The sequence below is a fragment of the Bacillus rossius genome, chromosome 18 (genome assembly GCF_032445375.1).
Source record: "Bacillus rossius redtenbacheri isolate Brsri chromosome 18, Brsri_v3, whole genome shotgun sequence".
In the NCBI taxonomy this organism is placed as follows: Eukaryota; Metazoa; Arthropoda; class Insecta; order Phasmatodea; family Bacillidae; genus Bacillus; species Bacillus rossius.
In genome coordinates, this window is record NC_086345.1 from 16,634,093 (window position 1) to 16,657,278 (window position 23,186).

Sequence of the window (23,186 nt, forward strand, 5' to 3'; positions counted from 1 at the left end):
CTGATGGAATCTCATTCAGGCTGTCTCGCAGCCTTGAATTTAGAATGTTACAGAGTATTACGTATTGTTAAAATTATTGTTTGTTAGTTTTCATACTTGGCTTAATTTTGAAATTATGTTTGCATTGTTTATTTTGTTGTTTAAATTGATTACAGTGATTTTTCACACAGTTATTTTAGGATGTCAAAATTTGGAGAAAAAATTCTCATAAACATTGCATGATGTTTTCTGGTCCTGCCATTAGATTCTTGATGCTTTGTCTAGGTTGTAAACATGACAGGTTAAAGCAGCGTGCAATAGCATTCGGTTTTCAAGTTGCTGTCGAATACTTTGGTAGTTATAATGGGAAAATATAGTATTACAATTAAAATGAACTAGTACAATATGAATTTTTATCTGATATAGTCACTTTGCCCAATATGTGATACTTTTACTGTGTACAATGTTGCCCAAGATGTTTACTTTCCCATATAAAATTTTGTCTTGAAGTTAAAATCTATATTTAGTTATGTATTTCAGCCTGTGTTAGGGATACAGTTTTTTCTTCTCTATTTAAAGTTGAATTAAATAGGGGTTTGTTGCATGACTTAATTAAAATTGTTTGTCATGATTTGTTTTTTAATTAAATGTACTATACACTATACATGCAATGTTTTGTTAATATGAAAAACTTTTCAATTGTGATAACCATAATGATTTATCACATAATTTATTAAGAGTAATGGTACATTTATAACATGTGGTGTCTGCCAAGCATCTAATGTTTGTATTCATGAAATATTTTAGACTAGGAGTCGATAAATTAAATCTTTATAATACTTACATGATAATGAACATGTTCACAGAAATTGTTACTTTTTTTAATCTTGTATCTAATTCATGTTAACTTGTGTAGTATAAATAAAAAATTTTGTTTTGAACAGGAAAGTTGTTTTATCTTATTTATTCCCTGGTTAAGAAAATTCTATTGTATAAAACTAGGAATGAAAAATTTTAATGTTGGACTTAGGGCAATATTTTGGATGAAATTTATGGATTTTAATTGAATTTCTGTGAAGATTTATGGAAAAATGTGGATGTAATGAGAGAAATTTGTAATCATATTGTACACATGTTGTTATAGAAATATTAAACAATGAAATAAAAGTATAAATTTGAACAGGAAATTAATTGTGAATTAACTATATGTTTCATGATACAATTCAAATGAACACATTGCCAAGAAAAAACATGTTAATAGTAATTTGTGTTTCAAACAGCAACAAAATAAATAAAGTATTGTATCATTACATACAAATATCATGCAATAAATGCAAAATATTACTAATTTAACTCAAAAATTGCTGAATTAGACAAATATAGCAGTACAATGTAGAAATATTAAAAAAAAATGATGGAAAAAGTACAAAATTTGCAAAAAAAGTCCCCAAAATAACCATTCTAAGTCCAACATCAAAAAAATTGTTTCCTAGTTTTATATTGAAACAAACTAGAGTCCCGTTTTAGCGAGGTGTGTCTCCGCTAAAACAGTGTCCCGGCAGAGAAATTACAAAAGCGCGTTTCAAGCGATCATGCCGTAAATTCCTCAAAAATACCTCGTTTTAGCAGTGTTCTCGCTATTACCGTGCTTGCTCTAACTAGATTCTACTGTATTCACACACATGTGTATGTATACATATGTGTAAATATACATACAAAGGTGTGTGTATATTCAAGTGTATCTACACACACACCCATGTATGGGTATGTATGTACCCACACATGGGGGGTTGTGTGTTTTTACACGTGGGCATTTACATATTTATACACCCACAATTGCTGGTCTGTAGAAACTTATTCTCCCCCCTCCACAATGGTTGGGGTGTGTACACAAGTGGGTAGCATTACAAGATCAATTACAATTATTATTTACATTATATTCATTTTTCACTCTATTGGCTTGGTAAGGGATAAATATACATTGCAAGCTTATTTATACATTTATTAATACAATGTAATTCTATTAATATTCTTTGTACATTCACTTCATCTCTGGAATTTCATGTTACTTTCAGCTAGTGCAGACAAGTGACTCCACCAATATGAAAGGTTTACTGTACACCACAAATCTGTTTGGGCTTATGCCAGTGTCAACCAACACATTTGGAATAGCCACACAAACTAATGCACACTTGACACTTTTACAGCATGGGAGAATGTAACTAAAATATTTCAGTGCTCACATTACAAATAAAGATACCTTTGACACCGGTTTCCTCACGTCTTACATAAATGCATTTAGTGCAAAAGCTATTTAATATACACATGTGTGTACAACTGCAAAAAAAAATCTCTACTCAACTTACTTTGTGCTTACATCATTCAATAGACGACACAGTTACATTGGCTAGGTATATTCCACCTGTTGCCAGACAAAGAGTCTAAAACATGATTCTGAGGAAAACAAAATCTAGGAACCTGCATTTCACAGCTATGCACAAAGTAGAAACCTGCCACGCACACAAACACATACCCATGAGCCATTCGCTGGGAACTTGCAAAGACAGTCTGGGAATAAACACAATACACCTATTCACAGATAGAGTAGTGCCGAGTATCATTTTGAATAAATAACTGCAGCAACAGACGAAACCGCCGTTCGCACACATATCACAGACATTACACTTTCACGAGCGACGAGATTATATGCGCTATTTTCCTGGCACTGTCACCTTGGAGGATCTGTCTGTGGTTGCCTTCAATGGCGTAGACTTGGGCCTTCCTCTTGCAAACCTGAAATTATATAAACTCATCAGAAAGGAGAATATTTCCACAACTTGCTCAAACAGTATCTCTTAACACTATGCTTATTTGAATAAGGTTATGTACCACAAAAAGCTTTCTTCTTCACTATACAAACTTTAAGTAGTATAACATTATAAACCAAAAACTTTTGAAACCTTCTCAATGCAGTTATAAGAAAGGCATACAATTCCTCAGTTTAATACTGGTTTAATTGATATAGACAAGATATTCAAGTTCTAACAGACACTTATGCTTCCAGCTGCGCTTTTCCTTTTGTCTTCTCCAATTATTTTTGTTTTGGTGCCAAAATATCGGATTTTTTTTTGACGGTTTCTGAGAATGTATGGTACTTTAAGAGAAAATGTTTAACCATAACATTAAAATGTTGATTACATGTGGTTCTAAACAACACAGTAGGCCCAACTCCTATTTTTTATGTCACAATCATGAAATATATTGTGCAAGTACAATGAATAGCTTAAAAAAGCCATATTTTTTTTTAAAAGGCGAAATAACGACGAAATGTGTGGTTTTAAATGACGAAATCAGGTTCAAAATAAAACCATATAATCTTGGCTCTAATTATTAGGTAATGAACATCCTAATATTGGTACAACAAAGTGGTTCAAAACCATTGTGAGACCTTAATTGTATCCACATTTTAGCTTTAAATGATTAAATCTTAAACAGTTTTTAAATTCAACCAACTATATTAAAATTTGATACTTCTGCACTATTTACATGTGCTACTAATTAAGAATTCTTGATTGTATTCTTCTATTATACATACTATATGTCAACAATTTTTCATTAGATACAAGTGCATGCATTATTTAATTGGACGCTTAGTACTATAATCATTTCAAAGATTAATTTTATTTCACCTCAATGTAAATCTGTGCTACAAATTAATAAAATCTGGTCTCATCTAAATTGAATTGTTATAAGTGATTGTAGCTACCCATACTCGTTACTGCATCATTTCCAATGATGCATTCAATTGTAAAAAACAAATTTCATAACGAAACATTCAAGCAATGATGGCCGTCATGTGTTTGGTGCCTATTGATTTGTGTATACAAATGTTTATAATTCGGTTTGGTTCGTAGAGAATCGCGCAATATTGCACTGTTGCATTATTGTCATAAAAGCTATAAAGTAGTACCCTGCAATTTTGTTCCTGCTTATAATCTCAACATGTTAGTACTGTCTAATGCTGCGTATTATATATATCAAATTTACATAGTGTTCACAATTAAATTTCTGTTCCTTACCACAAGAGTCAAATAAAAATCAACATTGAGTTTTGATATAAATTTTGTTTACATAGCTTCAATGAGTCCATTGCTAAAACGTTCAAACACAAACAAGAGCTAAATTGACTTTCCTGCGTAAATTTTATTTTTTTTGGGCAAGGTAAACAGATAATCTACAAAATTTTTCTGTCTTGTATAACCTAAATACATTTCCAATCGGTTCTCCACGATTTTCGCTTATCCAGACTGACCTTACTCCCCAATACCCCGGTTAAGCAATGTTCTACTGTATTATAAATTTTCCCGCATTAGTCATACTTCCCCCACAATTGAATTTCACCATATGATCACATGTATATCGTCTCGCTTAATACATTTCCTGTGTAAAATTTTTGAATTATTCTTGAAACTACAACAAAAGTTTGGTTACCTCATCCTTCAACTAAGTGAATATCAATTCTCACATGGCATGTGTTTTATTCTAACTTTAATGTAGTTGCTTCTTTTTTTTTACTGCAAACTGTGCAAGGTGGAAAAAAATTCCTGCTGATTCAAATTGAGTACTCTGTTAAATTACATTTCAGGTATTGGATTTTGAGCACTCTGCATTAACTTACTGGTAAAAAAATATGCATAATTCCTGCCGATTCAAATTGAGTACTCTGTTAAATTACATTTCAGGTATTGGATTTTGAGCACTCTGCATTAACTTACTGGTAAGAAAATATGCATAATTCCTGCTGATTTCAAATTGAGTACTCTCCGTTAAATTACATTTCAGGTATTGGATTTTGAGCACTCTGCATTAACTTACTGGTAAGAAAATATGCATAATTCCTGCCGATTCAAATTGAGTACTCTCCGTTAAATTACATTTCAGGTATTGGATTTTGAGCACTCTGCATTTACTTACTGGTAAGAAAATATGCATAATTCCTGCTGATTTCAAATTGAGTACTCTCCGTTAAATTACATTTCAGGTATTGGATTTTGAGCACTCTGCATTAACTTACTGGTAAGAAAATATGCATAATTCCTGCTGATTTCAAATTGAGTACTCTCCGTTAAATTACATTTCAGGTATTGGATTTTGAGCACTCTACATTAACTTACTGGTAAGAAAATATGCATAATTCCTGCTGAATTCAAATTGAGTACTCTCCGTTAAATTACATTTCAGGTATTGGATTTTGAGCACTCTGCATTAACTTACTGGTAAGAAAATATGCATAATTCCTGCTGATTTCAAATTGAGTACTCTTCGTTAAATTACATTTCAGGTATTGGATTTTTGAGCACTCTGCATTTACTTACTGGTAAGAAAATATGCATAATTCCTGCCGATTCAAATTGAGTACTCTCCGTTAAATTACATTTCAGGTATTGGATTTTGAGCACTCTGCATTAACTTACTGGTAAGAAAATATGCATAATTCCTGCCGATTCAAATTGAGTACTCTCCGTTAAATTACATTTCAGGTATTGGATTTTGAGCACTCTGCATTTACTTACTGGTAAGAAAATATGCATAATTCCTGCTGATTTCAAATTGAGTACTCTTCGTTAAATTACATTTCAGGTATTGGATTTTTGAGCACTCTGCATTTACTTACTGGTAAGAAAATATGCATAATTCCTGCTGATTTCAAATTGAGTACTCTTCGTTAAATTACATTTCAGGTATTGGATTTTGAGCACTCTGCATTTACTTACTGGTAATAAAATATGAATAATTCCTGCCGATTCAAATTGAGTACTCTCCGTTAAATTACATTTCAGGTATTGGATTTTGAGCACTCTGCATTAACTTACTGGTAAGAAAATATGCATAATTCCTGCTGATTTCAAATTGAGTACTCTTCGTTAAATTACATTTCAGGTATTGGATTTTGAGCACACTGAATTTACTGGTAAGAAAATATGCCAAGCCTATATATATATGTATACACTAGCACATAAATTCAGTACATATATACAAACAAACACACACACACAAACAAACACACAAACAAACACACACACACACAAACACACAATAAATAATTAGCTCGTGCTGCGACTGGTATTGTACCTTGGACAGGCCGTAGTCCTCGCCGAGGTTCAGGAAGTTGTCCTTGGCCCGGAAAAGCCTGACGTCGCCCTGGTACTGGCTCTGGGGCCGGTACTTGTCGCCGGCCGCCAGCTTGCCGTAGAAGGACTCCGCGGCGGCCGCCAGCTGGTCCGCGGGGTAGCTCGTCGCGCCCGCCAGCAGCTCCGTCGAACGGCTCACCCGCTCCCGCCACGACGGCAGCGTCTGCAGCTCCCTCGTGGTCTGCGGAAGAGACGCACCGTACACACTGTAGTACACTGCAGCGGATTCTGTAGTAGTAAATCTACAGTGTTTTTAGGTTTGTTTTTCAATTTTCGTAAAAATGAACAGGCTGATAAAAAAGATTCATTTTTCAAAATATTACTCGGAAATTAAACCTCGAGTCCATTGAGAGTTTGATATCGCTTTGTATATGATACAATCAACTAAGAAAGTGACAAAATAAAAAACATAAAAATTACGTAGTACGTCCGAGGTACTTTCATTGAAACTTGTTTTTTGCACACCACATCTTTTTTTTGTTATGGGGGCTACAATTTGATCGTTATAAAAAATTTTTATCACACAAGGGCACTCCACTGCGCAGTAACAATGTAACCATCAGTTATAGTCTTGGACTAACATGGATGTATTACTGATTGGTGATTGATGTACAAGACTAAGGAATATTACTACTTTAGTAATAACATTTTTTGTAAATACAGTACACTCCCGATTATCCGCAAAATTAAGTGGCAGGGCCACCGCGGATAGTGCAAATTGCGGATGATTCGCAAAAGAGCTGAAAATGGGAAACAAAGAAGGAAACATTAACTTCAACTTAAAAATCTAAAAATTTATGTACAGTAAAAGTTACAATTAACAGTAAAAACTTTTAAATTATGCTAAAATTTTAGTATTTTACTGAATAATTAACATATAATACATTTCGGTAATGTAAACATAAAAGTGCTCAACCATACGACTAGAAACAAAGCGCGAAAAGACAAAAATAGCAACACATGCCAGCCTACTGCGCGAGTTCCGAGAAGGCCTGTGGCGTTTTACTGTACACTGCACACAATACACTCGTCAGTAAAGTTCAAATTTGCTCACTTGTAATAAAATACAGATTTACATATGTACTGTATTTTTTCGTAGCATGCGCGGATAATAGCGAGTTTACTGTATACATAACTAGGAGGTTCTAAGGCACCCATTTTAAAAGGATGAATGTAACAAACACTTTAATTTAATATAAACTGAATATTTATTGAAATTAATTTTCTTTGAATATTGTGCAAATGAAAATTATTTCTGATTTTATGTATATAAATAAAAAAACTTTAAAAAATTTTATATATATATATATATATATATATATATAGTGCACCTGTGTTATTTACTGAAAATTTTTGCTGCAGAGCAAACAATTTTTGTGTACATGACCAGTGCGGCACAGAAAGTTAAGGTGAGTGAGATAATAGTACTTATTCTCCTTCAAAACATAAGTCCACAAGGGACAAACAGCCGAGGAATCCAATTCAAGACCCTGCCAAACAGATGCCTAGTGGTCCCAAGCACTTCCTATCAAACACTTGATAGAAAATATAGAGGAACTCCACACTGACAACTAAGATTCATCAAATGAACTTTCCAACCTTCAACTAAAACAGATGCTAAACTACCACCAAGAATTCAAATAAACAACCTAAACCAACTACTGGGCTTCATACTGCTCCCAAAAAGGAAACATCACCAACTTTTTAATATTTAAAGTATCTACAATTTATTTCTGGGAAAAAGAGTTATTGATTTGTGCAATGAACTTTATAAATTCATTATTATGTGATTTAAAATTTTAATAATTTATCTTGATACCTAAGACATGCATCAGAAAATTAAATTAAATTTTTATCTTTTATTAAATTACTTTTAACTGCAAATGCTCGTTAATTTTTACTGTGCGTAATGTTTCCACTTCAAAACAATTTACTACAAATTATTTTACTGAAAAAATGCAGCATATATAAATTTTATGACTATTTTGGTGGAGCAAGTATTACTAACCAGCTTTTATAAAGATAAAAAACACCAAAATCCTCTGTTTGAAGCAGAAAATTTTTTAGAGCAATTGTCAAACATTTACAGAGAAATCGGATTGCTAATGGTAATGACGGGAAACAGTGCCTCACTGTTCCGTGACTACGGAAGTTAAAAAAAATTCACCCGGAAATTGGTGTCTAGGACGGGCATCTTACATTTTAATGTCTTTTGTTAGACACACGAGCTAGGAGAAAGTTTTGTCCGCATCCAAACCAAACAAAATACGGTACTGTGACGTGTCCAAGTACCAGGCACGAATGGTCATCTTTTGAAGCCATTGAACTCTCACCTTCTGGTAGTCGCAGCCAAACCAACAAAATACTGCGACGTGTCCAAGTACCAAGCGCGAATGGTCATCTTTCGAAACACTCACCTTCTGGCAGTCGCAGCCAAACCAACAAAATACTGTGACGTGTCCAAGTACCAAGCGCGAATGGTCATCTTTCGAAACACTCACCTTCTGGCAGTCGCAGCCAAACCAACAAAATACTGTGACGTGTCTCAAGTACTAAGCGCGAATGGTCATTTTTCGAAGACATCGAACTCTCACCTTCTGGTAGTCGCAGCCAAACCAACAAAATACTGTGACGTGTACAAGTACCAAGCCATCGAACTCTCACCTTCTGGTAGTCGCAGCCAAACCAACAAAACACTGTGACGTGTCGCGAGAACCAAGCCATCGGGACACACCCACCTTCTGGTAGTCGATCTCCTTGAAGAGCGACACGAAGTACGCGAGCGCCTCCGCCTCCTCGGTCTGCTTGCCCAGCCTGCCGTCGTGCCGCGCCTTGTAGTGCACCGTGTGGCCCGCCACGTACGAGGGGGAGCCGTCCAGCAGCACCATGGACACGCGCGCCCCCTCCTTCTCCAGCTGCACGCCCATCTCGAACGCCACCGTGCCGCCGAACGAGTAGCCGCCGATCATGTACGGGCCCTCGGGCTGGATCCCCTTCAGGTGCTGCGACAACGACACGCTCGACTCTCAGTGGTGGACAGGCGTGGTAAGTACAAATATGGTAAAGTTTACTAAGGATTAACCCAGGAAGCACTAAGATGTGGCAGATAATGCAACACGTTAATTTCACAAAGTCACGCAGCACGGATGGTACATACAAATATGGTAAAGTTTAACAATAATCACCACAGGAAGCACTAAGGGCGGTATTCCAAGACGTTTGAGTAAGGTAGCGGAATATGCACTTGCCTTGTTGGGGCAACCGCCGTACCCGAAACTCTCGGGTCGTATTCCGAAACGTGTCCTAACTGAACCCCTGCAAGATATCAGATTGACAGCCGTTTTGATAAACGAGGACTTGTGCGAGGCTATAAACAGTTGCACTTCGTGGAATCCATCGCCGTGTCCTATCGTGCACTTGGATACAGGTATTGCACATTTCAGCACCTAAACCCTTATTTTTGTGTCTTGGAATACGGCCCCTAGCGAACGTTTGAATTACTCTCTACATACATACATGGCCAAGTGCAAGGTAAACTTACAATACGCTGATTCATAAAACAAAAATACTACAGAGGCATGGGCGTCGGGAGGGGGGGGACACATCCCCCCACCCCAATAATAAAAGTCTTCAATTTTGTCCCCTCCAATAACATATTTAGTTTCGTAGTTACCGGTATATTAAAAATATGATTTCTGTGATATATAACCCATATGTTGCACATGGTGCATTTAGTACAATTGTGGTAATGTGAGCACTGTGTTTTTACAAATTTGTGCTCTGAAAATATTTTTTTATATAAAATAAATTATATATTGCAACTAGAGTTGTTCCGATACCATATTTTCCGATACCGATACCCCGATACCATTGCTGATACCATTCCGATACCCCGATACCAGTGTTTTTATTATTTTATATTTTTACATGCCAATACTGTTGTGCAGTAACGTAAAAAAAATAAAAAATCAATGAAAATAAAAAAAAATACTTTTATTTTTACTACACTATTAAAAATAACAAAGTAATAATTGAAGTACTGTATTTACTCAAATATATTTTTTCCCAAAAATTTTATCTCAAAACATTGGCCTTAAAATCGAGTCTGTCAAAAATAATGTAAAAAACTTTAATAATGATTTCTTTTCCTTCAAACAGTACTAAATCGTAAAGAATTACCAAAACAAGTACTATGCTACTTATTACAGCTTCGGTATTTGTGATAAAAGTAAAAAGGCGGCGGCGGTGTAGTGGTGCGCGCTAAGCTCGTCCGGTCAGGCAGGCAACAGCGGCGGCGGCATGACGTCATATGGCTTACCTCTCCCTCCCCTGCTGACATTCAAGCTTCAACCCTCCCAGAAAAACAGACCATCCTTTCTCTCTCCCTCCCTCCCACCCCAACTCACATTCCTACATTTCCCCCCTTCAAGAGACATCAACACGTCAACACCGAACACCCACTTGCCCTCCTCCCAAACTTCCACACTGCGTGTGACAAAAGCCAGACTGTATAGTCCATTCCCGGTAAAAATTAATATTTTTAAGGCTCACGCAACAGCCATTTACCGTCAGTAAACTCTGTATAAGTCACTATGATACACTGTTTTTTAGTCACACAGCAGTATTTATGCTGGGAAATCACAGAATCTTTGAAATGTCTTGAAAGTAAAAATTTAGCAGGGCCGTAAAATTATTTATTTTACCGCAAATGAACTACTCACCCTTTCTTCCTCACAACATTTCCGGCACCTGACGCATAGCAACGGAGATTAACTTATACAGATGATGGGGGTAAACACGTAGAAATGCAAGGACTGGAATTCTTTCAGCTTGAGTGTCTGCCTAAGCTACATTATTTTATTTATTTTATTGTTGAGAAAATGTGAAGTACCTTAATGCGCATGAGCACGTCTTTTCTTATTAATTTAAAATTGGATATATTGTAAACTATAATGTTGCAATCTTGAACAGCCTCTTCAATTTATTGGTAACTGACTGTCTCCGCGCTTCCTTCCCATCCTGTTTCAAATGCTTGGTAAGATTTGATGTGAAACCCGAGACACGATTTTACCACAGTGGTCTCCGCGCAGATGCGACATGTCGAAACTTGTATGAGTCAGCATTGCCGTACCTGGTGATATTATCGTTGGTGTGTCGTAGTAGTCGTTTTTTGTTTGTTATTACTGCTGTTGTGCAGCGCGAGCGCCAGACCGGCAGGCTATAAAGATAAGATAACGATAACATGAGGTATTCACTGCCAGCAATGGTCTATTAGTAAGCAAACATAGCTGCCGTTTTATTTATTTGAAAAATATTGCTGATAATGTATTAATAATGCTTAAAAGGCCGTTTGTATATTTTGTAACCCGATACTAATGTATCGGCCCGATACCATGCCCGATACAAGTACATTAAAAAAAAGTTAAGTATCGGCCGATACCGATACTATGTATCGGTATCGGAACAACTCTAATTGCAACCCACTATAATTAGAATATTTAGGACAGAAAAATGTCTGAACACCACCTTTTTGCACCTTCAAACTCCAAATTTTCCCGGGGGATGGATATTCCTCAACAACTAAATCAATTGCAGTCTCCCCCCCCCCCCCCCCCCTACAAAAAAAAATACATCCTTGCGACGCCCATGACAGAGGCATTGGTATTCTTCAAAGAAATCATTACAGTATGCCAGAAAACAAGGAAAACACTACCAAAAACGAACACTGGCAGTAATGCACAGAGCCGTCGAGAAAGGGGTTATTATTTCCTCCAATATTTTCTTCAAAATCTGTGTCCTCGAATACTAGGGATTTGATTGGCCCTACCCTAATTCAAAACAATGTTTAAGGGGGAAAAAGAAAACAAGGAACACACTACCAAAAATGAACACTGGGCAGTAATGCACAGAGCCGTCCAGAAAGGGGTTATTTCCTCTCAATATTTTCTTCAAAATCTTTGTCCTCGAACACTAGGGATTTGATTGGCCCATCCCTAATTCATAACAATGTTTAAGGGGAAAAAAAAAAAGCATTAAAAAAAAAACAGGTGTACTGTCCTCGAATACTAGGGATTTTATTGGCCCATCCCTAATTCATAACAATGTTTAAGGGAAAAAAAAAAAACCATTAAAAAAACAGGTGCTGTCCTCGAATACTAGGGATTTTATTGGCCCATCCCTAATTCAAACCAATGTTTAAGAAGGAAAAAACAAGAGGTGTACAGAAATCAAAGTGTCGACTCTCCCCCACCTTGATGTAGAAGGCGGCCAGCTCCTGAATGGAGGACAGGGGCGCGTCGCTGGTGCACTGCAGGCCCCACACGGGCATCGGCAGCTCCGCGGCCAGCGACCGCAGCGCCGACACCACGCCCTCTATGGGGTGCACCACGAACAGGGGCGGCCGCTCGGAGCCCTGGGGCGCCCGCGACGGCAGCTGGACCAGCACCTTGGACGGCATCAGCTCCTCCACGCTCTCAAACTGCACCTGGGGGCATGCCGGCCGGACGCTCCACGTCGATTCTCACACTACGGCTTCCACGCTGCATCTCTATTATGACGTTTTCAAGCATCTCTTCAAAAAAAATTCTTTCTTACATGGGAAAAAAATTTTCTTCATCACAGTTTAAGCCTCATATTAGTAAATAAATATTTTTTTTTGTATTAACTAAAACAAATCTACAAATTAAAACTGTGACCCCCAAACGTGATACAGAACTAATGAAGTGTATCCATTAACTGTTGTGTGGGGGGGGGGGGGGGGGGGGGGCTATCAAATACAGTTCACTCAGCACAAGGCAAGAGTGCATGCATTCGACTACGTGTGCGCACTAAATGCAGGCATGCACTTAGCCTAACATAATGCCAACTAGCGCTGGTTACATTTTCATATGTGCTACACAGCGGCAACAGAACAAACTATGTTTCTTTTGGAAACTTGTTAAAAAAAGAATCTAAACAATGGTCTATTTTGTACTTCCGTTAATTAAATAAGTAAATGGTAATCACACTAAACATGACTAATGCACTTGGCTTGTTAGTCAGCGACAATGTGATAGATTTAATTTATGGCTGCACCAGTGCATTAAAAAACATCGGAGACACAATCTTTTTTCAATAACCCAGAAGAATCAAGTACAGTAAAGCTCCAATTATCTGCGAATAAATGTTTTAGCTACTAACCACAAAAATAAATTTTCAATCCAAGCTAACCGGGGAAATACAACAGGCCCCTACAGTGCAAAGGTCAAACATTAGACAGGTTTATGTGTGCATCGTAATCCTATAGGCCTTTCTCGGAATTTCTGGAGCAGTGGCAGACTTGCTTGTTTTGATTCTGGCTTTCACATTCTCTGATCACTAGAGACATGCAAAAGGTGTGTTTATTTTGTGATGAAAAGTGGTGTTATTTTCCCTTAAAATCGGTGTTATTTTTACCTAAAAGCGGGTTTATTTTTTTTTAAATTTTTGCGATTTCAAGTGTAAGAAATATGAAGAGAATATTGTAATATAATTGCACCATCAGCTGAAACATTATAAATTAAAATTACACAAATATAGGTTAAAAAGACGCAAGTTTAAGAACTCAGATTCTAAATTAAGTCAACCCAATAATTTCAGAAGCAAACTACTTTGACACAACGTTTAACTTTCAAATGAAATAATAGCCACTGTAGCTAAATTTTCTTATTTCAAATTAGTTCTCTTGTCAGTGAGAACATTATTGTATTGTAACAAGAAGCGTTCCGAATCAACGTTTGCACACAACATCCACACTGCTTCCAGGCACCTGTCAGAAAATTGAAGCAGAAAATTTTTTAGAGTCATCTAGGTGAGTTGCGAGCCAATAACAGAGGCTGCACTGAGGTATAACTATTTGTATTTTAGCCTATCGCGAAATGAACTCGCGAATTTTTCCGGTCTCTACATATAATGTTATGTTTGCCTCTCAAATTCAATAGTTTATCAATGCATGTTTAGAGCCTTGCACCTTTAGAGGTAGGTGATGCCGCACTAGAAGAACCAGTGAGCGTCGTCAGGGTGACAAGTCTCGACACAAATGAAGGAAAGTAGTGTGGATGTAGTGAAGGCACTTCAAGTTTTTAGAGCAATTGTCAAACATTTACAGAGAAATCGGATTGTTAATGGTAATGACGAGAAACAGTGCCTCACTGTTCCGTGACCATGGAAGGTAAAAAAATTTGCCCGAAAATTGGTGTCTAGGACGGGCATCTTACATTTTACTGTCTGTTGGACACACGAGCTAGGATAAAGTCTGCTTGGATCTGTAGCCATCAAGCTGGTAAGCTTCACCAGAGATTTTGTAGACACTTGCACTACACTTATTTTCACAGCAGCTGCTTTCGTGGTGTTCATGTGGTCCAAAACTGGTTTTGTTTTGTCAAAAAAATGCACTGCTTCATGTTTTCAAAGTTGCATTGCATCTTGGTAAGCTCGCCATGCAAAATATTAGCATTTGGGTATCTCCAGCCTTCTAGCCTCGTTATTAAAGTATTTTCGGATTTAAAAAAAGTTTTTTTAACACATATCGCCCAACTACATATTTACCCTCGCATATAACCCACGATCACGAAATTCGTGCTAACGAAGTTTGGTGATTGCTTGTTTCGACATATTTTACACTTTAGAACTTCTGCTGAGAAATATGAAGACGTTTTCTATCACAAACTACAGTTTTTATAAAATAGTTGCACTGTATACAACATTTTTAAACGAAAATTATCATTCTTAAAAATAAAACGTAATTGTTAAGTCTGTTTACAGTATAAGAGAACAAATTAAAACAGTTTGCATAGTCCATAGTAGATGCAAGATGAACAGTTGAGAGTAATTTATAATTTGCTTCGTGACACAAGCGCTGTAATGCACAAAATATCCAACAAAATGGCCGTACATTACTCTTTGACTCTGTAAACGTGCCTTCGAGAGAACGTGAGCGTATTAGTGCACGAGTGCAGTTCGCCAAAAACGCGTCGTATCAAATAAATAATAAAACGTAAACATTGGCAAGTGTAGTCTTTACGTTGATGGTGTTATCAGTGGTGAAAACGGCTGTTTATTTACTTTTTTTTTTTAAGTTACCAAACGGCGGGAAAGTGTGGTTATTCGTGGTAAACAGACGTATTTCGCACAAAAAATTCGCGGTATCAGATATTATGTAAAAGTGAGGTTATTCGTGTTAAACTTACAAATTTCGCGTAAAAATTCGTTTTATCGTAAATGCGAAATTTGCATGTCCCTACTGATCACCGACCTTGACGACCCGAGGGGGCTTCCAGTGGTGTCTTGTTAGTAAGCATGCTTCCCCATAAACTTATTTCAAAAATACCTTTGCATACATCATTTTATAGCATTTACAACAGCAATAAGAACCTTTCAAAATTTTTTTTGGTCACAGTGAAAGCATATCGGAATGATAACCTTTACACATTGACGTCAGCCGGGGCTACGCCCCATGAGCCTAGTCAGTCTCCGTTTCCTCAACATTCCTCTCCCCTTCCCCGGCATTTGTACCGCCATGTACGTAGTCGTGTGTTTGAATTGCGCGCCACGAACTACCACAAGAGGGCGCTTAGAAGCAGTGCGGCGATCCCTAAAATTGCTATGTTAATATTAATTGTAAGCCTTTTTGTTGTTTTCATCCATCTTCGCCCCAGTGCTGTGTAGTTTACTTGTGTTTCTTTAATTTAAATAAGTTACCTTAAATAACTATAGACGTTGCCCGGGCGGACCCGAACAGGCACGGACTTGGACGAGGATAGGAATGCTTTTATATGAATTATCATTAAATAAGTAAATAGTAACAAACTTTCCATTGTCAGTAATTTTTATATATTTTTAATGTTTATCTGTAATTTACTCAACTTTCGCCGGGGCACGGAATCGTAGAATATAGTAACGGTAATTGTGTTGGCGCGAAGGGCGCCATGTTGCCACCTGCGAGCGATGAGCTCACCCCAGTCCATCTTCATCACTGACCGAGAGCAGACGCGCCAGCACCCCGGGGACTTCAACCTTTGTTCTGCACTGACCAAGTAATTCTGTCTCGTTAAGTATTTCTGAATCTCTTTCGCTCGTCATCCTCGGGGCAGCTCTCGGCCAGCGGGCTGTTTAATTAATTAATTGTCTCAGTCGAGTTTTTTCATCACCGTGTAATAAGTATACTTTGCAGCATGGCCACGTGTGTGGACCATGCCCTCACCTAAACCGATTCGTGCCTCAGGCTTTTTGACCGTGTAATGTGTAACGTGTAACGGGCGTGTAGAGAGACGTGTTAGTGAAATTAAATCTGGATAATAAATATAAAGTGAGTACTTATTTAATCACGTGGTGAGTGAGTCTAGGAGTGTGGCGTGCCCGACGCCTAGAGCGGGCCAGGTCTGGGTAGCTAGGATAGAAAGGGCTGGTAACTCGTCCCCACTTGGGCTACGTCACGCCCTGAGTGAGAGACTCCGCCGGGTCCACGTGCCCTTCCACGTGGTGGCGCCCATAGTTAACATCTCAAAATCACCGGCAATGCGCGATCAGCCCTCAAACTTTATGTCATCAGTAGGTAATTACCATAATATTTCCATGATTACAAGCAGGGGCGCAACAACTAAATACCTTTTTATAAAGAATCATCGATCCCCCCTATTGAAGCGGGGGGTCCTCCCCCGGGAAAATTAGTATTTCAAGTTGGAAAAAGGTGCTATTTAAGCAGTTTTATTATCTAAAAATTGATTACACAGCACTGTCTTTGCCCCCGTTTGCCCCCACTTCAAGGTTTCGGATTGGGGGGGGGGGGGGGGGGGCAAAGTACCCTTCCCCCGCCCCTGTTGTTGCGCCCCTGATTTCAAGTAAAGTCCCCGATTATCTCGGACTTTCCGGAGCGTGGGCAAGTCAAGTCACCTGAGCGGGGTCTTGGACGGGCGGCGGCGGCGCGGAGCCGTTCACCGCGCCGGCGACCGGCTCGGCCGAGCTGCTGCTGCTGCTGCTGCTCAGCTCGACCAGGCGGCCGAACGTGAGCGTGCGTATCTCCTGGGCGCTCAGCACCAGGTCGTAGTTCCTCTCCAGCGTCTGCTTGATTTCCGCGCCCATCAGCGAGTCCATGCCGAGGTCGGCCAGCGACGAGTGGCCGCTCACCGTCTTCACGTCCTGCGGGGGAAGCCGAGCAAACGGAAATATAAGACACAATCGAGGGGGCCCCGCCTGGTCAGGGGGTTGTATTTGTGTCGAGACTTGTCACCCTGACGACGCTCACTGGTTCTTCTAGTGCGGCATCACCTACCTCTAAAGGTGCAAGGCTCTAAACATGCATTGATAAACTATTGAATTTGAGAGGCAAACATAACATTATATGTAGAGACCGGAAAAATTCGCGAGTTCATTTCGCGATAGGCTAAAATACAAATAGTTATGCCTCAATGCAGCCTCTGTTATTGGCTCGCAACTCACCTAGATGACTCTGGGTCAATGAGAAACACCCAACCAAAGCTGTATCGAATCACAGGCTGCTACGTTTGGACATCTCGCAAGACAGCAGCCAATGAGTGGGTGACATTTGACCAAGTGTAAGTAGAACTATGGAGTTCATCCTGCAGGTCATTGAACCCGCGAATTTTTCCGGTCCCTAATTATATGCAAGAGAAATGAGGATAAAAGGTGTAATGCCACTCCCTTGAATGATTTCAAGAACTTGTACCGGGCATTTCACGTCTAAAAAATTAGCCTGAAAACAAATTTTCCAGCCGTTTTTACTTTTTTTTAAAATTGTATAAAGATTTTAAAAAAATACGGAAATTAAACTAATCCACCCTCCACGTATTCTTCGGTGCTTTTTTTTAACGGACACTATCACGCGGACATCTTTACAGTTTTTAATTGGGTGGTTTTATTTTTGAAGCTCTGCACACTATGTGTGTTCCTGGGTAAGCGGGCTTCTAGGTCATTAGAGCATGAGAGAGAATGCAACAGCAAAAGCACAGGCCCATGCCCGGTCTGTTAAATTTAATACTTCCGAAAAACCAAGGCTTGACTCAGCAGAAATCTAAGCCTGGATTACCTGGGTAGGAGGCAAGTTACCTGACCGCTAAACTGCTTTGGCCCAGACGCCAAAAACAAATAAAAATGGCAGTGCCAAAAAATTTGACGGATGACTGCAATGGTAGTACCAATATCAACATACAGCTTCTCAATATCAAGTTTCCTTCTATGTACTCGTTAGGGACAAGATATAGTTTTACTTTTAGGCCAATTTGGTTTTTAAAATGATTTTTTTTTTATCATCCATGATCTTTATTCACAAAAATAAAATATAATCCAAAAAATATGAAAATAAAATATTTCTTAATGCTCATTTCACCAAAATAGTCTCATTTTTAGTAATAAGCATGACAAACATGTAACAATAATATGTAGGTATGTACTGATTCTGGGATATTTGTGAAAAAAATTTTAATAGTTGAATGCTTCACCATCAATATTTTTTATTTCCTAAAGAATAATTTATTTTTGACTCTTACACCTATATTTAGATTCAAGTGGTAGATTAGAGGTACTCTTTTGGAAATCAATTTAATAATCGAATTTGAGAAAATTGCCGTTTGATCCATCACTATTCCTTAAAATGGGATGTGGCAGATTTGCAGATTCATTTTACAGATATAAGGAACTGATGCCCAGTTGAGTTTATCAACTCCTAATGGCATCATTCTCAGTGAGGCGATAACGTAAATTAAAAGCATGCAAGTGAAATTGGAACAGAGGTTAATTTCCATTACATAAAAATTGCCAATTGGTTCTAGGGTCTATGTTAACCTCCACACAATTTCTGGTCATACCAATTATACTCTTAGAAAGATATTAAATAAATATTAAAAAAAAAACCTAACATGGCAGTAGGTACTAGGGGCTTACATACAGTGGAAGACTTGCCTTTAGGACAGACTATGCCCAGGCCTAGGGCAGCCAGATATTAGGGGTGGACAATCTGTGCAATGTCTGCTCGGCAATTGAGCACAGAGATAAGGGGCAGCTGCTACTAAATGGGTTAGGGTTGGCCAAGACTGCAAGTCCACCTCTACGTACAGATGAGGGTGGAGGGTAGGAGATTATAGGGGAGCGGATATATAGCCTCGAAACCTAATAAACCGTAGTAGTTTAATAAGTTATGATTTTTAAAAAGTATGTTGTTTTCCCATAATTTTAAATGATCATTACTAGGGATGGGACGATTCCAAAATTTTTGATTGATACCCGATTATCGATTCCTTAAAAAATCCTTTGATTCTCGATACTCACCTAGTTAACTTAATATTAAATAATTCAAATTCTATTTGCAACATTTTTTTTTTCAGCTTTCAATACATATATGATGTAGCATACATCATAAATTCATATTTATCAAATTTGAGTACACAACTTAGTTATTAACATTAACTCATATAAATGTTTACATCATTAGAAGTTAAATGGCTGATGTCAAAGGGGTCAAACTAACCTAAAATTTGTTTTGTAATATGGAATAAACTATAAAAAAAATTTTTAAGCTTTCCTTGAGCAGTATAAATTATTTTCGTTCATACAACTTACTTAACTTAGAGAAGGGTACAAATTAACTAAAAAATTTGTGAAATGAAACAGTAACAAAATTAAGCAACAACTAGAGAACTAGCAAATGAAAGTGTTTTACTTGATTGTGGTATTTCAGCGTTAAGTTACATTTAAGAAACACACACAAATTCATTTGTTGTTGTTTCGGCGTTGTGGTAACGACCCAACAAAATCTATAAAACACTGTTTACCAACTAATCATCGTCACACCATTCGAAAATGAATGTTTGTTTACATTTTTCCGCTTTTTGGCGCGATTTAAAATGCTTGTGCTGCCACGTACGGCTGGGTGACGAAGTACAGAGCCTGGTACCTAGTTCGCCCGTTATAATCTGCTTGATACTACGACGCTGTTCCAACTATGTATATGCCAGCGCCCCCGGCTGACGTGGTATGGCCACTCACGTAAGACTGTTCCAAACACCGTTTGCCCAATCATCTGCTTGCTTTTGTATTTATTTGGTGTCGCTGTTCCAAGCTGACGTCAGTGCCCCGAGCGGTGTGCGTAGACTTTAAAACTTTGCCTGGTTGTCTTATCTATCCAAACATTATGTCGGAAAGGAAAATAAACGCCGTAGTTTTGCGTAATTTTACAGTATATTTTTGGGTTTAACATTATAACGTGAGCGTGTATAAGCTTTTGTTTGCTGTAGTGCATTTATGATTAATGTTCAGTGGCGGCCATGTTGCGGTGTTTGTTTACCAGTGACGAGACAAGTCTTACCCAGTATTTAAATTTCCCGTAAAAACATTGCAATTTCGCGTTTTAATACTAAATTTTGTGGAAAAACACTGTTTTGTGGCGATTTCGTGTAAAAACTGCATTTTACGGTGATTTCGAGTTTATCGTCGTTTTATAGCGATCGCGAAAAGAACAGGCCCCTACTAATACGCAGTGATAATTTTTTTATAAATAATTTTTGTACTTTGACTTGTGTATAACATTGACCCAAGTTTTAGATATTGTTTATTTGGGGAAATATGACTGTTATATATGCGTCTAGTCAGTCATAACCCCACTCAAAGAGTCATTAAATAATTGTATCTGACAGATTTGCAATGTTGTGATATGATTTTTTTTGCTACATGCAGGAATCGACTTTTATCATCGATTCTCGATTCTCGATTATTTAAGTAGAATCGGTAAGTATCGATGAAATTGGGAATCGGTTTTCCCATCCCTAATCATTACTGTATCTAAGTAAAACTTAACAAAAGAAGGGTTGGAAATGCCGCACAGAACTCTTGATTTAAGTTTTGGACACACCCTGCCGGGCTGTTATCTTTCCGTCTGCGTGGGCTGGCGTTGACCGCTGGTAATTTTCAAAGATTCTTGGTCACAAGGGGTTAAATAAAATTTGTGCATAACTTGCCAGCGAAACGGTGCATTTTACGGGTTTCACAACTAGTTCACTGTTTTTTTCACTAGGAAAGGTCTAGCTGTAAAGTTTTTCGTGATTCTGTGATCTCGGCAGAACCGAGAACTGGAACTTGCACATCACTAAGGACTAGAGGTGGGTTGCAGAGTATCAACCTGCTACTTTGTAACTGATACACGCCTGTATCAAATACTGCAAACGAGTACACTATTCAAGTATCAAGAACTTTAGTATCAGTTTATAATTCACCCGGAACAGAAGTATCAGCTACTTGTAACTAGTGCATTGCTGTAACAGTAACAGGTTGGATCAGATACCGAAAATTGCTGTAACAACCCACCTCTAAGGACTGGATCGCAGTACCTTTATCCCCAGGATGTTGGCGACGGCGTCGAGAAGCCCGACCTGCCCCGACGCGGAGCCGGCGCCCTGCCGCTTCTCGGCCAGCACCATGGACGCCAGCACGGGGTGCGGGTGCTGCAGGAACACGTCCATCGTGGCCAGGCACGAGCTCATCCTCTGGGGCAGGGTCCCCCCGACCTCCACGTCGTTGCCGCCCATGCCCTCCGCCACCAGCCCCACGTCGCCGACGGCCCCCCACTGGACGGCGAGCCCCGGGAGCCCCGCCTCCTGCCGCGCCTCGCAGACGCGCTCCATCGCCGAGTTGGCCAGGCCGTAGTTGGCCTGCCCCACGTTGCCCCGGCCGCACGACACCGACGAGAACACCACGAAGTAGTCCAGCTCGGGGCAGAGGCGGCGCGAGGCCACGTCCAGGTTCCGGGCGGCGTCCGCCTTGGGCCGGCACACCGCCTCGAAGTCGGCCGCCGACTGGTCTCCCAGCAGGGCGTCCCGGAGAACGGCCGCCAGGTTGAACACCCCACCGACGGGCCCCAGACTCGCCGCCTCCGCGAGGAGCCGGTTCGCCCCGTCCTCCGAGGCGCAGTCCGCCGTGGACACCAGCACGGACACCCCCAGTTCCCGCCAGCGACGCACGCACAGGGACTGGTACCCGGTCCGGACGCCGCTCCGGGAGCTCAGCACCAGACGCGTCGCCCCCCGCTGCACCAGCCAGCCGGCCAGCTCCAGGCCGAAGCCGCCCAGCCCCCCCACCAGCACGTAGGCCTTCTCCGGGTTCATGTACGTCCTGGGGACGGCCGAGATCAGCTTCGTGGCTGGCCTCACCGTCTTCCGGGGCTCCTCCTCGCGGATCTTCATCACCACCTTGCCGATGTGCTTCCCCGAGGCAATGAACCTGTCGGAAGACAACACATCCAGACAAATTAATCGTCTTGAGGTTTCGTAAGCTTCGTCAACAACCGCAATCTTTTCCCCAAAATTCCCATCACCACATTTTATACGCAATATTTTATCTACACATAATTATTTTTCCTGGATTGAAGTTTTATTAACAGTCTACTAATATATAGGTATATGCCTTCTTGAATGAAAAATAGAACTAAACAGGAAATAAAAATTGTACGGATTAAGAGGAATAAATGTATGTATTGAACTAGGCCCCCCATTTTTACATTTTCAAGTACATTCCTAGATAAAAAATTTCAAATACCGTAAAATGGTGTGAACAATTGGTTGGTTAAACTAAGCCAAAATTTAAGATACTATATGCTGTTTTGTGGTACAATCAAGGTACAAATATGAGATCAAATCAATTTTGGAAATTTTCTATGGTAAAGCTGTACTTGCACAGAATTACTATTAAAATTACAGCAAAACCTAATGTCATTAAGATTTTTAAGTATTTAAAGATTTATAAATTATTCTACATTAGAACCTGCCATCATACATACGTAATGTTTAAATTTCAAGCCAAAAACTATGGTACAGATTGTGAATCATACATAACCTGTTATGTTAAAACATATCTAGCGTGTTAATGTTAAAAATATACCTATATAAAACAAACTTCCTCTTAAACCAAGTCTTAATTTACTTTTTAATGTGTTCTGAGTTACAATGTCAGTACTGTCATACATAAATTAATACAACAAATAAACTACAAGCTTGT

The 23,186-nt window shown here is 39.0% G+C and overlaps 1 protein-coding gene across 5 annotated transcripts in view; it reads right to left on the reverse strand.

The window, feature by feature from the left end:
• Positions 1-1,964: 1,964 nt before the first annotated feature.
• Positions 1,965-23,186, reverse strand: part of LOC134541119 (fatty acid synthase) — a 198,115-nt gene continuing 176,893 nt past the window's right edge. For all 5 annotated transcript variants that reach the window (XM_063384297.1, XM_063384295.1, XM_063384299.1 and 2 more), the window contains exons 26-31: positions 21,524-22,412; positions 17,079-17,324; positions 12,421-12,654; positions 8,909-9,172; positions 6,112-6,351; positions 1,965-2,772 (exon numbers count right to left, since the gene is read on the reverse strand). In XM_063384297.1, coding sequence (XP_063240367.1) covers positions 2,659-2,772; positions 6,112-6,351; positions 8,909-9,172; positions 12,421-12,654; positions 17,079-17,324; positions 21,524-22,412 — 1,987 coding nt within the window. In that variant the 3' untranslated portion in view covers positions 1,965-2,658. The remainder of the gene's footprint in view (positions 2,773-6,111; positions 6,352-8,908; positions 9,173-12,420; positions 12,655-17,078; positions 17,325-21,523; positions 22,413-23,186) is intronic.